Source organism: Eptatretus burgeri, chromosome 9, assembly GCF_056783735.1.
Source record: "Eptatretus burgeri isolate ZD-2024b chromosome 9, Ebu_testis_v1, whole genome shotgun sequence".
Classification (NCBI taxonomy): Eukaryota; Metazoa; Chordata; class Myxini; order Myxiniformes; family Myxinidae; genus Eptatretus; species Eptatretus burgeri.
This window is the reverse complement of record NC_140969.1, coordinates 93398315-93423044: the sequence shown is the minus strand read 5'-3', so window position 1 is coordinate 93423044 and position 24730 is coordinate 93398315. Positions and strand designations below refer to the sequence as shown.

Below are 24730 nucleotides of genomic sequence, written 5' to 3'. Positions count from 1 at the left end.
TTGGTTTCCTTTACCGTTAAATATAACGGTTCAAGAATTTGAATTTCTTTTCTTTATTTGAAGTCTGCACATGTTGCCATTCTTTATTTCTTGTTGTTGCTCACCAGGATTGTCCAGCAGGTTCTCGAGATTTCCGTGAGGTGCAGTGCTCGAAATACGACGAACATGACCTTGGGGGGCGTTACTACAAGTGGACCCCTTTCTATGGAGGTTGGTATGGTGTGGAATCGCACTCGTTGCAGCACTTGTCTTCATCGGAATATGCATTCAGCTTTTGGGATATTAAGGTCAACAGAGGGTTGGAGTAAAGGTGAAAGGTCAGGTAATAAGTGATGGTGAATAAAGAATGAAACTTTCCTCACTGGCAGATTGGGCAACGTCTTTGTAAAACAAGCAAACTCAACTTTTCATGAAACAAGAAGTACAGTACTGTACATACAATAACAATTAATTTTATTCTTTTTTTAGTTTTACATAAGTAGGCTCGTGGAAGAGCAAGGTAGAACTGACAATAGGACATACATCAAGGAAATGAATGAACAGGCAAAAAGGAGAGGGAGGACGGGAGGAAACACTGAAACTAGCAAGAAAGATGGTTGGGTTAGAAAAAGTTAATGGGGGTATAAAGATCATGGGTCTGAATTGGGGATGACAGGATGTGGAGGCGCACTGCTGACTTGAAGTCTTGGAGGGAAGGGTGAGACAGAACAGCCTCTGGAAGTAAGTTCTATCGACCAGAGAGGTATCTTTTGTTTTTTTTTTATGCATTTCTCTGTTAAATACAGATGAGCTTGTCAAAGATCTATTGAGGTATAGCACTGGGAATGCTACATTTATTGTTTGGCAGAACCTCATTACCCCCACGCTGTTGTGTCGCACAAACTGATACGAAACAGTGTGATTAATTATAAGACACAAGTACATTTATTCCACAGCACGTAACGTTCCCATTTCCAAGATGGCATCTCTCCCTGCATCCCCATCCCACTTCCTCTTACGTCACCATGTATCTTCACAACAAGCCGCAACATCCGGCAATTCAACAACAACAACAACAATAACACCAACAACAGTATTTGGAAACAACATAACATTTCCTCCCCGCTCCCACCAAGTTCAGGTATGGAATGAAGCTACACAGTCAAAAAATAGCTCGGGTGCTGGCTGACTCTCTAAAGCCATTATAATGACCCCACCGGTTCGAGCCCTCCATTTACCTGTATAGAGTGGATTTCAGCAATTGGTTCACAGATATCAGTCTATGTTTGAGGAATTTGAATTGTATATTTTGAACACTGTTGAACATGAATTAGAACACGAGCCTGAAGTTTAGCACGACTTTAGCTATGGATTTAGCAAATTGTACAATATCTCATCCTGAGTGTGCTTGCGCACAGCGCGGTAATGCAATTGCATCTGTCTGTCTGTCTGTCTGTCTGTCTGTCTGTCTGGCAGTCAAACAAAATTGAACCTCAATCCAAATAGGGAACCTCCTGTTTTTAGGGACATCAGAAAGGAGACTAACAACAGGCACGGATAATTTAACACGTTAAAAAAGGTGGTGTAAAAGAGGGTGTGTCAATGGCGGTAAACTTCCGATTCAATGGTTACCTCTGCCGTCGAAGGTGGATGGAGGTTATGTATTCACCTCTGTTTGTCTGTTTGTTACTTGCGAAATCGAAAATTCGCAAGTATATTAGTTTGTCTGGTCTGTTATTCTGTCTGTCTGGCTGGCTTTCTGTATGTCAATTGCCAACAGGTCACATATTTTCTCTGATCTTCAGGAAACAACCACCAGGTAATGGTAGTCACAAGCAAGAAGCCAATTTTTTTTTAGGGTAATGAGTCAAAATAACAAAGGTCAAGATCACATGGATCGTCAATTTCCATCCAATTCACTTAATGCATATACTACATATATGGAAAATAAAAACATGGTCAGACTGTGAACCCTCGTCGAGGTGAAGTCTCGGGCGACCCCTCTGTGTGTGCCTATTAATTACATAGTTTGAACTTGAGTTGGACTGTGAGTACGTCTATTAATTACTTATTATTGGACCATGACTATGTCTTAATTACGGACTATTGGAACGTACCTTTTAGACCTTAAGAACCCTTCAGACCGTTAAAACCCTTCAAATCTTTCATGATCCTTTATATACCCCCTTAAACCCCTTATACCATTTCACACTTTAGAGTTCAGATGCTTACACCCTTTAGACTCCTTTCAACCCTTGCAGACCTTTTGAGACCCTTTAGAGTTTCGACCCTTCACACTCCTGACGATCTTTACACACTTTCGACTGCTTAGACCCCTTGACCTTTAGATCTTTTAGACACCTGGGCTTCTTCAGACACTTTAGACTCCTTAAACCTTTCAACCCTTTATACCTGTAACTACTGCTGCATCATACCCTTTCGACTCTTTAGACCCATTAGACACCTTAGACCCCTTTAGACCCTAACTACAATTGGAAAATACCTTTTAGATCTTTAGACTTCTTAATACACTTATAGAGCCCTATGGACCCTTCAAACACTGAGAACCTTGAGACCTTTACACCTATTAGACACCTTAGACCTTTTAGACCTGTAGAACCCATTCGACCCTTTAGATGCACACCCCACAAACATCTATATCTTCTTGCAATACACAGACTATACTTTTTTCAGCAAGTAATGCACAAACTCGACCCATCCTTCGGCTGGGCACTCTGCCAGTTTGAACAGAATTTGCATATTGGGTCACAGAATTGATTCACCAATCAAAATCTTGAAGCATATTGTTTATTTGGATTTTGCAGGTATCATGATATGCATGACATCTTTCTTTGTTTGTTTGTCTGGTTGTGAGCAGGATATCTCAAAAAGTATGTGCGGATTCGGATGAAACTTTGTGGACAGGTTGGGTGTATGACAAAGAGGAATTGATGAGATTTTGGTGATTATCTGGATCTGTATCCAGATCAGAAACTAGAATTTTAAGTGATTCGTCACAATTGAGAGATATGGCCAAAAACGATATGCAGTACAGCACGATATATCAAAAAGTTGAGGACGGGTTATGACAAAACTTGGTGGATGAGTAGGTGGGTAGGTGACAAGAACAAGAACAAGCTGGTTAAGGTCTGGATGCAGATCTGGCCTATCAGTGGGACACAAAACATGAACTATTCAGCCTTGTGGAGGTATGCGCTCCACCGAGTGCCATTCTCGTTTTTTTTCTTTTCTACAGCCCTTGAAACTTTTGTTTTATTTCAGTTGAGTTGTATATTTGAACACTGTATGAGTGGCTACAAAATCCCTATGCATGCAGTTAGAATTAAGTTAGAATTTATCTGTATGCTTCCGTCCATTCTCTGCACAAATCTGAATTTTTCTTCATGTTCTTCTGCACATATTCTTCCATGTTGATGGTTGGAGGTCATAAAATCAGCCCCTGACAACCGGTTTGAGGTCTTCAACTGTACGTAAGCAGAGATGAGAAATTTCCTCTTTCACAATGCCCCAAAGCGAGTTGTCACGTGTTGTTAAGTCCGGACTTCAAGGAGGCCACACTATCTCAGATCCACGTCCAATCCATCGTACACTGAATGGGTCGTCGAGATATTCTCGAACTGCGAGAGCATAATGTGCTGGTGCACCATCTTGTTGCAAGATAGCTGAAGATAGCAGGATAGCTGATTCTTGACAGTTGAAGACCTCAAAACAGCTGTCAGGGGGTGCTTTGATGACCTCCAACCCTCAACATGGAGGAAGATGTCCAGAAGAACATGGATAAAAGTCCAAATTTGTATGGAAAATGGAGGGAAGCACACAGATAAATTCGAACTAAATTCTAACTGCTTGCATAGGGAATTTGTGTCTACTCTACAGAACACAAACCGAATTGTTTGCACTTCCAAAAACCTTCAGTTTAGTAGTCTTAGCCAAAATGATATGCTGTCTCAACCGAACAAATTTGCCACGTGCTCTGAGGATAGAGTATCAGCGACATTCAGACAAAAATGGCGGCACCTAGCAATGCAACCACAGAGCTAACTTCATCCCAAATATTTGGTGTTTGTTTCAATGCATTTTTTCTCAAAGATCGTTCCAAAATCCTCCATTTCTCCGAGAAGAATTGGCAGAAGGTTCAGTTCTGGACTGCTCTGTTTGACCCATCGCCTTCGTACGGTTGCCATCTTGACTGTTATTCAAAGTTCACAAACAAAGCTCATATGAATCATGCTCAGAAACACAAGGCAAAAGTGGAAAAGACCATTCCCATGTCCTTTTTGTCAAAACTGCGTGGGGTAAGGTGTTCGATGAGCTCTCTAGTTTTATTTTGCTTTGAGTGTGAAGTCGGTGCTTATGTCGGGAACTTTACCACCATCAAGAATACCATAGCCAACTTTCACCTCCAGTCACATACACACATGGAAATGTCCACATTCCTTAAGACTGGAATGTTTGGAGGGAGAGGGAAGGTTGTGGGAGAATTGTCACACCTTCACCATTTGTCAAGCTGTTAACCAGCAACTTGCTGAACTGTCACTGGGCACACATCATTGTCGTCTTCAATTTGCTTTTTTGTCAAATATACTGCCAGTTACTGTTGGTATATTTCTCACAAAACATCATTCAGTCCTTACGAGAAGAATACCATCCAGGTCAATGAAGAAAAACAAAAAAAAGTTTCCATAAGATTGAGGCGGTGACATGTTGGGAATCTGAATGCAATCCAGATGAACCCGCTTCTTTGTGTGCACGGGGGAACATTTGTCATCCGTCTGTCGGGGGAAGGAAGGAACCACGGATGCCAATGGTGGGCAGTTTCATGAACAGGGCTGGGTGCCAGACAGTGTGGCATGCTTTGGAGATTCTCCCAGGGAAATGATGACAATACTGTATGAGTGGTGGCATGGATGGCTAGGTTGGCAGCTTTCTTTCATCCGACAACTTTGATTCAACGTTCGATGCCTGATGTGGTCGAAAGTTGCTATTGTTGTGCAGTACCAGCAGCCGCATCGTATTGTTGATCACACCAGTTTTGTGAGGGATGTTAAGCTACCTGTCTCATTAGCAATCATGTTGACTGAAAAGACGCTTTCACGAAAGAGGGTCTATTATTTATTTAATACAATATTTAATAATATGAATTTCCAGACAAGGAACTTCAATGCCGGAGGAGGTCATTAGGCCCATCAACCCTGTCCAGTGGTTGCCAACCTATTGTTTGTCCGTGCTCTATCGTTTTTGAATGCTGAGTGTCAAGCAAGCAAACAACACATACCATTTGTAAAGTCTTTGGTATGACTCAGCGAGGGTTCGAACCGCCGACATCCCAGATTCGGAGAAGATGCTCGAACCATGCCACCACTGAGTCTGGTTAAATTTGATTAATGCACACCAAGCATGTTTTATGGACTTTACTGACATTTGTTTGCTGACAGCAAAAGTTGAGAAGCCAAAGACAAATTCCAACGGTTTTCCCCTTTCTTTCTCACACTGTTTGCAATTGTGCAAAATACCCAAAGATGTAATGATGACACCCATTGTTTTACTTGTACGGTGTGACGTGTCATCAACAGCACCAAATACCTGTGAGCTGAACTGTCAACCTAAAGGAGAAAACTTCTACTTCACACAGGCTGCCACTGTTATTGATGGCACTCCGTGCGAGCCTGACAAGCCCGACATATGCATTGAAGGTGTCTGCAGGGTGAGGCCTTCGAATGGGGGCTAAATGCGAATCTTAATTAGCCCGTGCTCGCGAAGCAAAAAGTGGGGTTAAGCAATCAGTCACGTACGTAGAAGGTACGGTATATATGTGTACGCATTTTGTTATTCCCCTTTCTCTGCAACTGCTTGTCGGATTGACACTAAATTTTCATCATAGACTGAAACTTGGCTCCAGGCCCGTGGGGAATGTGATTTAAAAAAAAAAAATTATGTTATAGGTGCATTTGTTATGTCATAATTGCATACATATTCAATGCTGCATACAATCAGTATGAAAAATTTTGAGCGGAATCTCGGGATAAATTGGTGAAGAGAGAAAAATGATGACGTTATCGGTCATGTGGTTCAGCAGCCATATAAAAAAGAAAAACAAAAAAAACCTTAAAAAAAAAATCTTCTCTGAAACCGCTGAACAGATCGAGGCAAAACTTTACAGGTCTGATCGCCTATCCATGAGGAACAAAAAGTTTTCCACCTGTGACATCACAGGTCACTTGGTTTGGGATAAGTCACATGGTTTGGCAGCCATATTGGATTGAAGGAAAATATATAAAAATTCTCTCTCAAACCGCTGCATCAACTGATGTGAAACTTCAAAATTATGATCTTGTAGTGATGGGGAACATATGTTTTCAATTTCAACCAGATCGGACACGTGGTATGGCAGCCAGAATTATTTAATTATTTGAAACTGCGTTGTTGTTTTTTTTTATTATTATTTTTTTTACTCAGGCTCACTTGGCTGCACCTGGATTGGTTTGAGGGTAGAGGAGTAGCAGCTGAAACCTGAGTCCTATCCAGGTTCCTACTGATGACTTCATCTTTGCTTTTTGCTTGTTCAAGTTCCTTCTGATTACTCCAATGCAGTACCTATTTTATTTGGTCTTCCATTTGATTTGAATTTAATTTTTTTTAATCCCATTCTGAATTCAATAGAATGAAGAGGATGTAATGGGTCAGGTGTCCGATCAAAGCGGGGTTGCAACAAAGCGAAACATCTTGGTACCCGGTCATCACAGTCAGGGAGTTGAGGTGTAAAACTGGACGTGCATTGAGGGCGGACAAGGAGGCCTATGTGCAAACAATCTGTGAAGGCGTAGAGCATCACATGTGGTCAAGTGATTCTCGTCCTACTTTCAGGGGAATTTGCGCATTGCATTCGTCCAAGCCCGTCCCTCGTTGTACTGAAATTAGAGTCGAGGGTGGTGGGCTCTTGATTGAGGAGTCCGAAGAGAAGGCCCGCTGGGCCGGTAACTTTGGCTCTACCAGCCTGACCCACCAACTGTTGAGTTGGATGTCAGCATTGTTGCGATTCCTATTGTTGACCCTCCAATGAATTGTGAACCAACTTCATTTATGGAAACACAGGCAGCGGTGAACTGGTTGAAATGGGGTAAAGCTCATGGGTCTGTGACATCCATGGTGAACTTCTCAAGGCTGGTGGAAATGTTGTACTCGTGTCGTTGCATGCAGTTCTGTGCTCTGCCTGGAACTCAGGCATCATCCCAACTTGTCCCTCTCTGGAAGAGGGGCCTTGTTGTCCCTCTCTGAAAGAGGGGCCTTGTTGTCCCTCTCTGGAAAATGGATGGGTGATCGCCTGGACTGCAACAACTACTGAGGGGTGACGTTACTTTCAGTGCCGGGCAAGGTCTTTGCTCGGATAATTCCTGATAGGGTTCGCCACGATCTGCTTGAGCACCAGCACCGAGAGCAGTCAGGCTTTACACCAAAGAGGTCAATAATTGACCGTATCCTTGCACTTCAGGTCCTCACCGAGCAGACGAGAGTTTCTGTAGAGGCTGGTTGCAGCCTATGTTGATCTCTGCAAAGCATTTGGCTTGGTGAATCAGGATGCTCTCTGGAGGATTATCAGTCTTCATGGGGTGCCATCAAAACTGATGCATCATTTGGGAGTGTCAAGGTATCTGACCTTTATTTTGCAGATGATGGTCACCTTTAAGGAGACTTTGTATATCCTTTTGGGGGCTCTCGAGGCATCGAATGAGGAATCGGAACCACTGAGATTACGAGTTTCCTGAGCCAAAACTAAGATCCAGTTTGTGTTGTTTGTACCTGTTTGTGGTGAGGATGTTGAGGTCACGGAGAAACTCACTTACCTTGGCAGTGTTATTCATGTCTCTGCTGGCTGTGAACCAGAGGTCAACAGACGTCTGGTTCGGGCCTGGACCGTCATGGATTCACTGGATCATGGCATGTGGTGCGGCCGGTACCTATGTGGGAGGACAAAAGTCCGAGTCTTCAGGTCCTTGGTGCTTCCAGTCTTGCTCTTTGGATGTGAGACTTGGACTCTGACCAGGGATTTGGGATGGCGACTTAATTCGTTCGGTACCAGGTCTCTTCGGAGAATCCTTGGCAATCACTGATGGGACTTTGTGTCCAACGAGCAGTTGCTGAGAGAGACTCAAATGAGATTTCTTACGTGCATAGTTCATGAGCATCAGCTGCGGCTGTATGGACATGTGGCTTGTTTTCCTGACACTGATCCTTCTCACCAGATTCTCTCAGAGAGGGAGCCTCGTGAGTGGAGGAGGCCAATGGGCTGACAATGTGCCTCGTGGTTGCATCAGGTTGATCAGCATCTCAAGGAGATGGGGATGGGCCAGGCATCTGCCTGGGGGATGGCCAGACGGAGGCCCCTGGAGTACCGGCGGAAAGTGGACGCAGCGACGCGCTGCTCCGGCACATGCTCCCATACCTGACCTGACCTGGAGGATGGTTAGATAGATGTACCAGGCTTGGTGGCATAATGGTGAGAGCATCCACTCTGAGTTCGGGAGGTCAGTGGTTCAACTCCTGGCTGAGTCATGCCAAAGACTTTAAAAAGGGTACGTGCTGTTTACTTGCTTGAAGCTCAGCATTTAAAAGGATAGAGCTTGGACAAACAATGCTGGGGTGGCAATGTCAAAACCATGCAGTATAACCCTTGCCAAGAAACTGTTTCAGCATCACCAATGCTTTGCAAAGAGTATGGTACATCATCAATATTTATACAGTACTGTCAAAGAAAGAGTATGGCACATCATCAATATTGGTGGTGGTCGTATGGCAGCTTAGCTGCCGGGGTAGCTATCATTTCTTGAAGCGTGACTGTGTCGCTGATGCAGTGCCCCTCTACAAGTACACACACTGGAACTGGTGCTCATTTCGCCGATCTCAGAAGGATGACAGGCTGAGTCAAGCCCCTGGTGTATTAATTCAGCGACCGACGGGGCTTGAATTCAGGACCCTAGGATCCCAAGCCGCCACCCGAACCAATGAGCCAACACCAGGCTTCATCATCAATATTTATACATACTGTGAAAGAAAGAGTATGGTACATCATCAGTATTTATACAGTACTGTGAAGGAAGGAGTATGGTACATCATCAGTATTTATACAGTACTGTGAAGGAAGGAGTATGGAACATCATCAATATTTTTACAATGTTTCATTTGCATGATGGAACATGGTTGTGTGACATCTCAATAAGTTGGTTAATGACATCCAGTAATGGGAGGCACCATTCCTCTAGTGGGGTGTGTCAAAGAGGTGTGGTGTCTGTTCATGGAGGAAAATGTTGGAACTCAAACCTGATCCTTGATTTTATTTTGCCTCAAAGAGTAAATATGTAAGAAATCTGACTCAGACATGCTTCAGAGACCTTCTGACTCTACGTCCAACATAATACCGTACTGATTTATTTATCTCTGTACATATGTTCTTTTTAATGCAGCCATTTGTCAGCTATATTCATGATCTATTTACAAATGAACAGAGCTGTTATATTTTATAAATCCTTCCTTTCCCTCTTTGAGTTGTGATGGAGTTCTCAAATAATCAAACTGAATATCGTAGTAGGTAATACATTTACTGGGCTGGCAGGGATGGCTGAGAGGAATGCACACTCACCTCTAAGCTGTTTAGCCTGGGTTAGATTCCCAACACAATTATAAATTGTCAGCTCATTGTTTCGCAGGCTGATTCATCGATGTCTATCCTGACCCCACCTTGAACAAATTCGAAATTCCTGCCCTAACTAGTTGTCAAACGTCAGGCCTGGCCAGCCTGTTCGTGAAGACTCGGTCCAATCTTCCCCCAGCCGACCCCACAAGAAAAGGTGTGTTGATAATGGTCGTTAAAAGAAGAAGAAAAACAACAATAATGGTATTCCTTCTTCAATTTGAATGAGGTTTGTTGGGTGAATGGGATGTTGTGCTTCTTCATTCCAAACTGATATTTTGCCAACTTAATATGATTGATGATTGAAATGTGATAAAGCATATTGTGTATTATTTTGTTTGACCCGATGAATCTGCACTTCACCTGCCAGGAACTGGGCTGCGATGGGCAGTTAGAGTCAGGGAGACTCAGAGACGCGTGTGGGGTGTGTGACGGTGATGACAGCTCTTGCTTCCCTGTGCACGGGGCCTTCACTGACCTCCATCTACCAAACGGTGGGAAGTAAAAAAAAAAGTTTAAGCAGTGTCCCGATCATCTTATTATTCCGGAAATAATTGTTTAGACATTTACAATGGCTCCGTATCCTTTCCTCCAGGTTACAACCGCGTCCTGGTCATCCCAAATGGAGCGACAAATATCCAAGTGTCAGAGATGACACCATCAAAAAATTTTCTTGGTAGGTCTTGGAGAATTGTTGTCATTCATAATTCACATTGCTAACGTAGAATGAAATATGATATCTAATATTTCAGGAGATTGCATTAAGTGGAAGGTCTTTTGTTCATTGAGAGACATTCTATATAATATATATATATATATATATATATATATATATATATATATATATATATATATATATATATATCGAAAAATGTGGACTGTGACAAGCACTCCCCCAATCCCCATTGAACATAGACCTACACCAAAGCATCACATACTACCCAGAGGCCTTGGTCCAGCGACTCTGTCAAACAGACAATGATTACATGGTCAACATCAGTTAAACATCAAACAGAGCTGCCTATTCATATTTCAGGCTTATTTGCCCTCATCAGGACGGCATACCAATAAATATCTAACCAATGGTGACCACATTCGTCATTTATACATCAGATGCACCTCCTGACTTCTATAGTGAGCATTGCCGCGGATTATATCTCGCACGGTAAAACCGCATAATCCGCAAAGAACAACCGTCTGTCTGGTTGTTCTTTGCGGATCTTTTTGGGATGGACGGTTGCAGTCTTGCAATGCAGCAAATTGCCCACCAAAGGTGGGCCGAGAAGGGTGCTCCCACCCTTCTCGGTCCAATCAAGGAGAAGGTCGTGATGTTAAATCGCAGAAGCCCACCAGTTATAAACACAAAGCTGCAGTCGTCATGACTGTCATACATGGAAGGCTCTATGAAATTCATTATACAATCATGGAAAGCCCAACTATCAAGTTGATATGGTGTCACTGTTTTAATAAGTTGTGATCCGACAGGCGAGCTATCTCCACTGGCTTGTCATTCAATCTGATCGACATCTGATGAGTTTTTTTTTTTTAAATCATAATTGTGCGGTTGTTCAGTAATTTGGTTTTGTGATGATATCCCCCACATAAGTTTACCATGACATTTAATAAGGTTCTCGTGAAGTTTCACTCAGCGGTTTTGGATATAACAGATTGCAGACCGCGGAATTGCCTCATGAGAGATTGTACAAGATGTTTGTGTGCAATAAATCTATATTTGGATCATAATGTGTTGTAATTGCACCGGTCCGTATTCTCTAGCCGTAAAGTCATTGCATGGTGAGTACTACTTCAATGGTGGCTCGACGGTTGATTATGGCCGAGTGCTACCGGGAGCGGGTACCATGTTGCGCTACGAGCGAGGATCGGACGACGGTGGCGTTTTAACACCAGAAATGGTGACCAGTACTGGTCCAACAACGGAGCCATTGGTGATTGAGGTAAGCATGTGGTTGTGCCTGCAACATCATTTTATCGTGTCCCCTTTGATTAATGATAAAGAACTTTTAATTTGATGTTATTTTCCTTTAACATTTACCAAAAATGCAAGGGTGTTCAGCCATAGAATTAGTCTAAAGGCCAACTTCTGCATTGGAGTCTGAGGGCTTATCTTTATGTCTGCTCTAGCTTCTCACTCACGAAATGAATCGTGGCATAAAGTACGAGTACTACCTGCCACATGATAGGAAGATCGTCACATCGGGTGTCACATGGAGTTTTGGTTCCTGGAGCGAGTGCAGTGCAGAGTGCGATGAAGGTGATGGATGTACACCATCTTGTTTTTTACTTGCTATTGAAAAAAATCTCACAAACAAGGGAGTGTAGTTGAGTAATCGGTGACCACTTATACTCAGATGTTTTCAATCAAACATGATAGTTTTTTTTAACAATTGGCAGATTTCCTTTTTTAAATTTTTATCCTAAAAATTAGTCAATGCTTAAAATCAAGGATTTTTTTTTTTGTTCCTAACTGCTGATGCCATGATGATATAAAATGAGAATATTTAATAACGGTTTTATATGAAATCATCATCATTATCATCATACATGTGCCATATTTGTTACAGAGCTTCAGTGCTGCCAAAGTAGTCTATTGGCAAGGGTTATGCTTGGTGTTTTTCCATTGTCCTCCCAGTAGTCAGTCAAGGCAGGAATTTGGAATTTGTTCAGGGTGCTGGCAATAATTCACCTGCTCTTCACGAAAGGTACCGTGGGATCTCTCGAGTCCAAACACACCTCCGTGCTGACACACCAGTCTTCCGGCTTAATGTCTTTCTGATGGACGGCACACACATTCATGCCTCACTCTGCATGCAAAACACCAGGGTGGCAGTTTATAGCTAGGTCAAGATTCAAACCTAGGCGAGACGGTTCAAATGCTGAATGCGCCAAACTCGGTCTAGTCCAGCCTCTTCACATGAATCGTCAAGTTTTTGTCCCCCGCCCTCCGACATTTTTGGAGACGGGGACTTTAAAATGAGCTCCGTCCGACTGACCGATGTACTTTTGTGCATGCCATATTTACAAAACCGTTGAACATTTAGCTTTCATATTGCAGATACCTATTTGTCATGACATTATCTCAACCCAATTAGATCATGGCTGTGATTGGATACATTCTGTTGCCATGGAAACCATCACAGGAACTTTGCTTGTGTACATATTTCAAAAACCCATTGAACATTTCGCCTTCATATTACAGATATCTATTCCTCATGACACAATCTCAACCTGATTAGATCATGGCGTTGATTGGCTGAAATATGTTGCCATGGCAACAATCTCAGTAACTTGGTTTGTGTATACGATATTTCAAAAAAACGTTCAACATTTAGCTTTTATATTACACAGATCTATTCCTCATACCAACCAAAAAGTGGGGACCGAGAGTATCAATCGGCTCCTTGTTGAAATGAATTTGCTTGTTTATTTAATTAATTGTGTATGGAATTAACTCGCCCCTTCCCCATCCCACAACTACCCTTTTTCTATTTTTTTAGCTTAACTGAAATTTACATGCCAGATAAGGTATTGTCATTGTGTGTCGTCCGTCTGTCCGTCTCCTTTTTCTACTACTTCGGCCAAACCGCTCAGCCGATCAGGCTGAAATTTTGCAGCAACGTTCTTCTCCTGACTGGTAACAGGAATTGCAAAGCTCATTCCGGTCACATGACTTTAAGTCGGTCAAAATGGCCAACTTAGTATATTTATTCAAAAATCTTCTTCTCCAGACCCACCAATCGGAATGCTACCAAATTTGGGTGACAACATTTGGACCGGGTCCTGATGTTAAATTGCAGAGGCCATGCCAATTAAATGACCAGAAGTGTATCAAAACGGTGATCCTGCATATTCCTTCCAAAATCTTCTTCTCTTGATCTACCAGTCAGAATGCTACCAAATTTGGGTTGCAACATTAGGCCAGGGTAGGGATGTTAAATTGCCAAAGTCTTTCCGATCGCATGACCGGAAGTTTGTCAAAATTGCCGACTTCGTCAATTTTGGTGGAAATTGTGTAAATTCCTTCAAAAATCTTCTTCTCCAGACCCACCAGTGTGAATGCTACCAAATTTGGGTTACAATATTAGGATAGGCTCCTAATGTTAAATTGCAGAGGCCATGCCAATTAAATGACCAGAAGTGTATCAAAATGGTGATCCTGCATATTCCTTCCAAAATCTTCTTCTCTTGATCTACCAGTCATAATGCTAACAAATTGGGGTTGAAACATTATGGTAGCGTAAGGATGTAAATTATATTGTGTGTTATGTGGATCACGTGATAGGAAAGTGTGTCAAAATGGTGGACTTAGTAAAACTTTTTTTGAAAATCGCGCACCGTAAATTTCTTCAAAAATCTTCCTCACCAGTCAGAATTCTACCAAATTTGGGTTACAACGTTACGCCAGGGCCCAGACAAGCTACAGGCCCAGTGGTCCTATTTTTCCTCACTCCTTCCTTCCATTCTCACTCACCTGTGTGTTTTTTGGGTTCAAACAAGTTGTGTGCAAGCAGTCACTGTGAATCTCATGTGCAGGTTTTCAGACACGGCACGTGTACTGCACAGAAGGAAATGGCATGAGGCCAAATGTGTACTGTGGCAACCAACTCAAACCGACTGCTAATCGCACCTGCAATATTGAGCACTGTCCTGCGATCCTCAGGCAAGAGTTTAAATCAACTTTTCAGACTTTTGTCCAATTTTACTGTCATCCAAGGTTGTGTGTGGGTCACAAAAAAATATAGTAACTTATGAATTATTATATCATTTTGAAGGAAATGTATAAGGATATAAATGTGAATCAATACCCACCGAATACAGCTTCTTATTTTATCCTTTCCAAAAAATTTCAAACCATGCTATTTAATATGTATTGGATGCTCTTTATTGCTATTGTACGTCTTCTCACAACCTGCTAGTATACATCATTCTGTCCCAGTAACTTGATAGCTCAGAGGTATAGCTTTCACCAGGTTAGGTCGAGGTTACAGGTTAACTCATGAACTTTTCACATTCACCTCACATTTCATATTCACCATAAAAATATATATATACATATATATATATATATATATATATATATATATATATATATATATATATATATATATATATATATATATGTATATACATATATATATATATATATATATATATATATATATATATATATATATATGTAATAGTGTTGCATGGATGACCACAGTGTTCTACCTACAGGGATAAGGTAGAATACATATTTCCTTAATAAACGTCTCGTCTATGTGGTTGGTTTTTGTATGAAAAGACAAATCGCGTGTCAAAGACTGTTCAGCAGAAATCACAGCCCCCTTCCCCACCCTTATTTATGTGTCTAACCCCTGCCCCACCATCCTGCCCCCATAATACTCTAAATAGTTTCCCATTTGTAATCTGTCTCGATGTGCTTTAATTCTCTAGTTCTTATTTCATATTATTGATTAAACCTTTTGCTTTTAAAGCATTTTTTGCCATGGGATAATAATAAATAAAATATTTTTTGTTATATATATATATATATATATATATATATATATATATATATATATATATATATATATATATATATATATATATATATATATATATATGAGCCTGGTGTTGGCGCAGTGGTTAGGGCAGCGGCTTGGGATCCAAAAGGTCCCGAGTTCAAGCCCCGTTGGGCCACTGAATTAATACACCAGGGGGTTGACTCAGCCTGTCATCCTTCTGAGGTCGGCGAAATGAGTACCAGTGTACTGGGCCGGTGTATACCCTGGTTAAAATAGGTGTATCATATCCCTGTGTCGTAAGAGGCGACCAGGGTTGCGTCAGGAAGGGCATCCGGCGTAAAACATGTGCCAAATCACTATGCGGATCATACGGATGATCCGCTGTGGCGACCCCGAACGGGAGCAGCCGAAAGAAGAAGAAGAAGATATATATATATATATATATATATATATATATATATATATATATATATATATATATATATATATATATATATATATTGGTTCACGAGTCAGTTTTTGACCACTATATTCGTTATGGGTGTCTGTCTGTCTGTCTGTCTGTCTGTCTGTCTGTCCCGAGCATAGCTCCGTGGGTTTTGATCCGATCTTGATAAAATTAGGGTGCGAGGTTAATATCATGATATAGTTGTGTTTTCTGGAGAATGGGTGTGCTGCGCCCATTATGGGCGGAGCCACGCCCCAAAAACATGTGTTTTTAGGGGGTAGCCGGTTTCAAGTTACATCTTCTCCGAGGGGGTTTGTCGAATCTGGCAGGGGTTTCGGTATTTGGTTAGCCCAATGGCACCTGCATAGCCCCACGGAGCTCGATTTTTCATTTTCGACACAAGGTCACGAACTTAGAAAATGTCAAAAAAATTAATAAAATGGGCATCGAGCTCCTTGGGGTTTCAACTTTTTCGAATGAAAGTTGGTATGCAAGTAGTGCTCTTCGAGTACTACAACTTTCATCATTTACGTTTTTCCCGATTCCCGCCAGTTTACCCATGGCGTCCCCTCGAAGGTCAAAAAATAAAAAAGGCGAACCGTGTACATTGCTCGTGAGCCATCGCCGTCTCCAGACTTGTATCTAGTTATTGTTGCAGAGGTGGCTTCTAGGGGTTAAGAATGTCTAGCTTAGAAAATAGTTTCTTCCTTCATTGCATGTTTCAGTGTAAGAGTGAGGTAAAACGAACTGTAATAAGGAATGTGTGTTGATTGTTGTGCAGAAAGCATGTGGCCCCCTTCCAAATGTTTGGATAAAACTGCTTCTCCCTTCAGCCCTTTATCCTCCGTAATCTGTTCATTATGTGCTTTAGTGGAATAGTAGTGCCTTGCACCTTTATGTGCCTTGCATGCTAACCGAGGCACAAGTATTGACGTGACTGAACTGGGCCTAGAACTTTTGAGAGTAGTCGAGAAGCTCAAGGGAGGAGTTCGCGGGGAAATGGAATGTCACAGTCCCTGGGAAAATAGTTGCATTGGCTTTTATAATCCTTTTACAGGACAATTGGAATTTACTCTCTCCTGCTGAGCGCGGTGATCTGCACACACCGACATTTTGTGTTGCCACCCGATCAGGCAAGGATGCTCCAAATTGAACTAGGTATTGGAGAAAATTGGTTCTTGATCCAGCTCAGAGCATCTGGACCGATGAGCCGATGTGACAACCACAACAAAAAAATTTTTTTAAAGGAAAAGGCAAATCTGATCAAAAGAGTAACTAGATCTATGCTGCTAATCTATAATAAACAAGCAAAAGAAGATCCAGTGTCAGGTGACATTTCACCCACTTTTCAACAAGCTTCCTCAGGCCATATATAAAAACACACACACACACACACACACACACACACACACACACACACACACACACACACACACACACACACACACACACACACATACACACACACACACACACACACACACACACATATACACACACATACATACACATATACACACACACATACATACACATATACACACACATACACATACACATACACATACACATACACATACACATACACATACACATACACATACACATACACATACACATACACACACACACACGGATGCTTCTCCTTTTAGCAATAGATGCAAAAATCTGGTATTTCTATTGTGGCCCCGAATAAACAATATACTTATAACAGCCGTTGCTGCTCCCCTCCCCCACCCCACAATATTAATAGTAAATATCATCATTCTAAAGTTACCCTGTACACGCACAAGCCTCAGATATGTCCTCACCAACGATGTTCAGAAGCACCCAAACCAGATACGGTGCCTTCCTCAGGCAGTTCTGCCTGATGCATCTGGCTCTCACATAAATATATCTGTCACAGGCTTTGTGAATTTTCACATGCCAAAGATGTCCTTTGTCAAAGAGTTGGTTACTATTACCTGGTAATGACGCACAGCATAGTCTTTCCGATTGCAGATGTCCATTAAATAATCACCAAGCCTGCTATATTCGAAGGAGGCACTCCCATAAGGTTCAAAATCCCTTCACTGGTCGTGATCGACGTTTGTGTAGCACACGCCCATCCATTCCGGCCTTACACCGGCCGGGCCGGCATGGTCGGGAGTTTGCATTCCGGGCAGCTGCCCATTCAGCGATCTGAGAAAGTTCTCCAAGTGTTTCACTGTGCAGAGGCACAGCCCTTTCTCTCAGTTGCTTTTCCAAGTATTTTCTGATGCTTTTCGAAGCTTTGTGAGCCATGTTATGTAACAATCCCTTATCTCACACACACAATATACTTTATGGTTCCCCGGACCATAAAGGGGAGTTCTGTGCATGCGCAGAGGGTATTCCGGGGCAGATCACGTCATTTAAAAAGTCACATTGTTTCATGCTTTTCGTTTAGTGTATGTATTTAGTGAAGGTCATGTGAGGGTCGTGTGATTCCTAGTATTTTAGGGTTTTTATTTACAGGTAGTTGTTAGTTGTACATTGTGATTGTTGGGTGGTAGTTGGATTCACATTTGTCTGGGGTTAGGACAGTGATTGTTGATTTAATTGGTGAGATGTTGATTTTGTTAAATGTGAGCAAGTGTTCCTTTTTAAAGTTTTTTGTTAAATTTAATACATGGTCTAGGGTCATGGAAGAGCTAGGACACATAACAGATCAGGACACAACATAACAAAGGGGAAATGCCAATATCAGAGCAGAGGGAGAAGGAAGGCTGAGACTGACAAACAAGGGGTGTGGTTAACGATGAAGGTTAGGGAAGAACACAAAGGGTGGACAAGATGGATACATAAGCTAAATTTTGGGAGGGGTGGGGGTGGTTTAATGGGTTTTGAAAAGATCATGGCTTTGGATGGGGGATGACAGCAGTTCACCACCTGAGATGGCGGTGAACAGCTGTCTTGAAAACGGGGAAGGAAGAAGGAGATTGAAGAGGGTATGGAAGGTAGTTCTACATGCAAGAAAAGAGAAATAAATGAGTGGAGGTGAACAGTGGTTCTGGATTTAGGCAGTTTCACAAGGAGGCAGATGCTGGTGAATGAGTGTTGGATGTGTTCTGTATTTTGTCGGAGTAAGTGAGTGGTTGCATTTACAGTGGCCTGCAAAAGGTATTCACCCCCTATCAATAATGCCACATTTAGATGAATTACGAATTGTGCAGAAACAATTGTTGGAAATAAACTTTTTTTATTCATAACTGAAGGGATGAAGCTAAACACTGTTGTAGTTGAAGGAGGTTAAATGTCAGGTATACCTGTAAAAAACAGTTACAAATCAAAACTCACTGGTTGTAAAAGTGTTCAGCCCCTTCGGTCAGTACTTGGTGGAAACACCTTTTACAGCAATGACCGCTACGAGTGTTTTTGGCTCGGTCTCTACCAGCTTTGTACAGTGAGATGGTGAAATATTTACCCATTTTTCGTGTGAAAATTGCTCTAGTTTTATCAAGTTTGATGGGGATCGTCGATGGACTGCAATCTTCAAGTCTCTCCATATATGTTCAGTTGGGTTCAAGTCAGGACTTTGACTGGATCACTCATGAACATTTATTGTATCCTTATTCAGTCATTCCAGTGTGGCTTTATCCTTGTGCTTCAGATCATTGTCCTCCTGAAATGTGAATCTCCTTCCCAGTTTCAGATTCATGGCTGACTCAAACAGGTTTTCATCGAGGATTCTCCTTTACTTTGTTCCATCCATTGTTCCTTCTATCCTGATAAGCTTGCCAATCCTTGCTGATGAAAAGCAGCCCCATAACATGATGACGTCACCACCATGCTTGACAGGAGGGATGGTGTTGATCGGGTGACGTGCAGTGTTAGGCTTGCACCTGGCCAAACACTTTGAATTTAGACCAAAATGTTCAATTTTTGTCTCGTCTGACCACAAAACATTTCTCCACATGTCTACAGGATCATTGAGATGCTTTTTTCACAAACTTCATACGAGCTTTTAGATGTGTCTTTTTCAGTAATGGCTTCTTTCTTACCACTTGTCCATAGAGGGAAGCTTTGTGAAGGGAACGGGATATTGTTGATTCATGAACACTGACCGCCATCTCGGGCATAGAGCTTTGCAGATCTTTCAAAGTCATTGTAGGATTTACAGTGATATCACGAACCAGTTTCCTGCTTGCCCGGCTGCTGAGTTTGGATGGACGACCTGATCTTGGTAGAGTCAACGTGGTATGATACGTTTTCCACTTCTTAATGATGGAGTTCACTGTACTCAAAGGGATAATGAGCGACTTTATAATCCTCTTTTAACCCTCTCCTGTGTGGTGCTTCTTCACTACTTTATGTCTGACTTCTTGAGAAATCTCCTCGGTCTTCATGTTTGCCTTGTTTCTTGACCAAGTGAGTTTCACCTTAAAACTCCTTTGCTATGCGGTGGAGTTTAATTTTTAAGGAAAACCACTGATTACATACAGGTGAAACCTATGACACTTATTTTTTTTAACCTTTCAAACAAATAATTTGCTGCTGAAATGATTTCAGGTTAATTTGGCAAAGGGGTTGAATACTTAGTTATTCACATTTTATCTGTAGTTTTTTTTTAGCTTTATCATGGAGTAGTTTGTGAAGACTCTATATTAAGTTTGATTTGAAAGCATCAGGCAATAAGCTCAGGTGGCATCAAAATTTGAAAACTTTGGAGGAGGTGAATACTTTTGCAGGACACTGCATGTTGTGGTCTTGTGCTGCTATAGAAAGGTCATCTGCATATGTTAGGATTGTCACACGCATAGGAGGTTCTGTGATATCATGAAAAAAAAGGCTGGGGAAAGATGGCGCCAACATATATGTACTGTAAACCCCCCATCAGTCGCATATGGCATTCACATCTTGTGGTCACAGTCACTGACGTAGCGAGGGGGGGAGGGGTGAACGGAGCAGCCGCCCCAAGCGGCACTTTTGTGAGGGGTGATGAATTTGTTTTGTGGCTTCTCTCATCTTTCACGATAGACACTTCTGAGGACAATTTTCCTGTGGCGTGTGAAAGCGCAAGCGCAGGGAGTGGTTGAACTGTGCAAATGGCTCTGCTCTCCATTTTGTTATTATTTTGGCCTGACCTTATCTTTAATTATTATTATTATTATTTTGCCCTTCTCGTTCGGGAACTTGGCCTCAAGATTATTTTGGTGTCACACCTAAATTAATTTCATTACTGAGTTACTGTCTTTATTATGTGGTAAATAATAACATTATAATGTCACTTACAACTAAAACCATCGTTATATCGTCGTGCTGGTATTTCAACTCTTCCAATAGCACCACTACCACCCCTCTCCACGACTGTCACCTGGGGCAGACTGCCCTGCTCGGACCCCCCTAAGTGCACCAATGCATCTCATTCCTGTGCTCACAAGATGAGTTTGTTTCACTGAAGACTCAGAAAATATGAACCACACAGTCACAACAATCGAACGCTTAATAGTTGGCCGGTGACAATTTCCAAAGGTGGAAAACAAGGATTTAACTGTTTACTTGCAAATGGGCTGTACTTGATTCAATTTACAATAACATTATTTAATTAGGCTTTGTGTTTAACTCAGCATTTGAGCTACGAGGGGGCGGCAACTTGACATCTCACCCCGAGTGGCATTTTTCCTCGATACGCCACTGATCACATTTGGGAAAAATCATTACCTCGCAGCTCAGGTTACATGCTCTCGTCTGTTTCGTGAACCTCCTGTTGTGTCCTGTGGGTTTGTTGTTTGAATGAATGAGATTACATTATATGGAGGGTTTGTGATGATTGCAAACAGAGGATTTGCTTTATATCTGTTACCTCAGTGGTTTTCTCTCTCACTCTATCCAACTGTTCCCAACTCCCCAACTCCCCAACTCTCCCCAACTCTCCCCAACTCTCCCCAACTCTCCCCAACTCTCCCCAACTCTCCCCAACTCTCCCCAACTCTCCCCAACTCTCCCCAACTCTCCCCAACTCTCCCCAACTCTCTCCAACTCTCTCTCTCTCCCCAACTCTCCCCAACACTCTCTCTCTCTCTCTCTCTCTCTCTCTCTCTCTCTCTCTCTCTCTCTCTCTCTCTCTCTCTCTCTCTCTCTCTCTCTCTCTCTCTCTCTCTCTCTCTCTCTCTCTCTCTCTCTCTCTCTCTCTCTCTCTCTCTCTCTCTCTCTCTCTCTCTCTCTCTCTCTCTCTCTCTCTCTCTCTCTCTCTCTCTCTCTCTCTCTCTCAAACCTGTAAATGGTCACTTGGGGTATGGGACCTCCATTAAGTGCTGGTGAATTGGCTTTAATAACCCAGTAACGGGTCGATTAGGAAGTTTGCAATGTGCGATAAAAGACGAATGGCATGTCAGCTTCCGTTCGGTTTATATCTGAATGAGCCGATTCGTCACAGGGTCACGGTAAGATTAACCCTGGCACATGTATGCAAATTTACCTCTTTTTCACAATCCCATGTAATTTTGATTCGCTCTTACAGAACCTTAATAACCTCTTCAAACACCTTTCATCCTCAATAAAGGAGGCTTCTTTGTTTAGAGTTCAGTTTTCCCAACAAACTCATCTTAGAGAAGCAATTGATGTTTTTACATTTTTTGTTTTTTGTGTATTTCATTCTGCACAATGAAAATTTTACATTGACATTTCTGTAACTGAATGAATAACACTTGGTTTCACATCACATGGAATTGAGTATGTTGAAATGACTTTTTTGACAAATGCATTCCATTGAAAAAATGCTATTTATTTATTTATTTATTTATTTTTAATTCATAGGTTGGGATTCAGGTACAAACCTGAGCTGAGACAAAAAAACTCTAGGATGCAAAATGACTACAGGTAATGAAAGAAGCATACTATGCAGCCATGCTTGTCACAATGATTGGAAGCATACTGTGCAGAAATGCTTCTCGCATGATGGGAATTAAGGTTGATCTTTCCCCTCTGGTGAACTATAAATGCACTTCTGTTTGTGTAGGAAAGGGATGTGGCTTGTATACAATGGCTTTGGCATGTCCTGCTTGCATTTGTGGGAAAGGAATGACAGGAGATGGTGGTGAAAGCTTCTTGTATTATGGCCACGACTGTTTTAGCTTGAACTAACCATAACGTCTGTCGTTTAATCACTCACATTTCATGATCCCAGTCTCTGCGATTGAAAACAAGGCCTGGCTCAGAAGAGCAATGACTTTTTTTTTGTTTTCCTGATGTCAGAATCTCATGGACGAACTTGTGTTCACACAATACATGCAGGGCAACGACATTATCGAGTTATCTAGTTCCGTCAAGTCGTGTCTGACATTCATGATCAGATTTCTCCAAATATCCCGATCCAGCATTGCTTCCCAAAGCTCTGATAGAGAGAGCTTGGTGGCAGCCTTTTACCCCTGCCCTGTCAATCCAGCACATATAAGGTCTGACTGTTCTTCTTCTTCCTCATCGTCCCTCAACCATACCCAGCATGGTTGATTCCTCCAGACTTTCGTGTTCCACACGTATGATGTATCCAAAATGACAGTTTCTGTGTTATCAGCGCTTCTAACGTACATGGTTGTCTAATTCCTACAAACACTGATTTGTTTGTTCTTCTTGTCGTCTGTCAAATTTTTACATTCCTCTCCAACATCAAATTTAAAAACTGCCAAGCTTCTTCCTTTCTTTCTATTTCACTGCCCACGACTCACATCCACACATTGCAACTGGAAATACCAGAGCATTTGCCATCCTCCTGTTGGTCTGTTTTGTCAAATCTTTGTCTTTCCAGATCCTTATCAATTCTGACATTGCTGTTCTCCCCAACACAGACCGTCTGTCAATTTCTCCTCCGTATTCTCCACTCACTTCAACACTAGAACCCAGGAAGATGAAACTTTCCACTATTTAAGCCTCCCCCGAGAGCAGAGGGGAACACATAACTGTTGTAGGATTTGTTTCTGCAATTGATGCCACCAATTTTAATGGTACCATCGAGTTTCTTCGACCCCTTGGAGTACAAAACGATTATTTTTTTTTTCTTCGTACACTCCAAATTTCAGAACTGTAGCTGGGACTTTTGGAATGCAATTTTGCATCAATTATGTGAATAGAAGGTACGTGGGGTTGACATCTTTTTTGCCCTTAGCCTACTTTTAACGTCATGACCTAATTATAGACATGTTAACATTTTTCACCATAACTCGACTAAAGTGTCCGATCGGAACGAAATTGCCCTCTCTAGATAACCTAGAGCAAGGCGCATTTACGTTTGACACCACCTGTTTTTTGTTATCATTCAATTTTGCCAATGTGGAATGCCAATTTAAGATATATATGACCTTGAAGGTCAAGGTCATATATATCTTAAAGACCGTTTTTGCATCATAATAGTGTACCTGTACTGAAGTTGTGCACCTGATATTTGTTTTGTGTCCTTGACCTACTTTTTCGGATTGTGACCGAATGAACAAAAAACATCTTTTTGATGAATAATTTTCCTCCAGAAATTTCACGATGTGGAGTTTTATGGATAGATTGTAGATGGGGGAATTTTTTTTTCATAATTTACATTATATCCCTAAATTTTGAAGGTCAAGGTCATATATGGTGGTTTGGAAAAAAATATGGCTATCATTGGATCACAGGCTAAGATCATCCAGCCCCATAGCTTTATCTCTAAGATTTCTGATGATGATTGTTTTCTTAGCACGTATGGAAGTGGTTTGCCATTGCCTTTTTCTGGGCAGTGTCTATACAAGGTGGTTGATCCCAGCTCTTGCAAACAGGTGATCCGAGCAAGGACATTATGTGACATTAGGAACTCGATTATTGATCCTAGCAAGGACATTAGGCAGCATTAAGTACTCTTTTTAGGCTATCAAAAGCGTTTACTAGACTAATCAAAACTATTAGTAGACTAATCAGTTGATTAATCATCACAGCCATTGGGATTGCAACCTGGAGTCATGGAGGGCAGGTACATGCTTTTGATCATAAAACCACACAGGCCAATCCAAACTTAGAAAATGTTTTCGGTAGTGAAGTGCTTTGTTACGAGTATGTGAATCCATGTCACAATGTTTTGTTTGAGTGAAG

The 24730-nt window shown here is 41.7% G+C and overlaps 1 protein-coding gene across 13 annotated transcripts in view; it reads left to right on the top strand.

Moving 5' to 3' along the window:
• Positions 1–24730, top strand: part of LOC147020629 (papilin-like) — a 210456-nt gene that overhangs the window by 51743 nt on the left and 133983 nt on the right. For 12 of the 13 annotated variants that reach the window (XR_015061900.1, XM_085896135.1, XM_085896142.1 and 9 more), the window contains exons 5-12: positions 108–210; positions 5574–5704; positions 10056–10179; positions 10281–10361; positions 11462–11640; positions 11828–11957; positions 14237–14363; positions 22436–22498. Coding sequence is in view for 12 of the 13 variants with exons in the window: in XM_085896135.1 (XP_085752261.1) it covers positions 108–210; positions 5574–5704; positions 10056–10179; positions 10281–10361; positions 11462–11640; positions 11828–11957; positions 14237–14363; positions 22436–22498 (938 nt within the window). In the remaining variant the exon portion in view is untranslated. The remainder of the gene's footprint in view (positions 1–107; positions 211–5573; positions 5705–10055; positions 10180–10280; positions 10362–11461; positions 11641–11827; positions 11958–14236; positions 14364–22435; positions 22499–24730) is intronic. The other variant, XM_085896136.1, reaches the window with a different exon arrangement.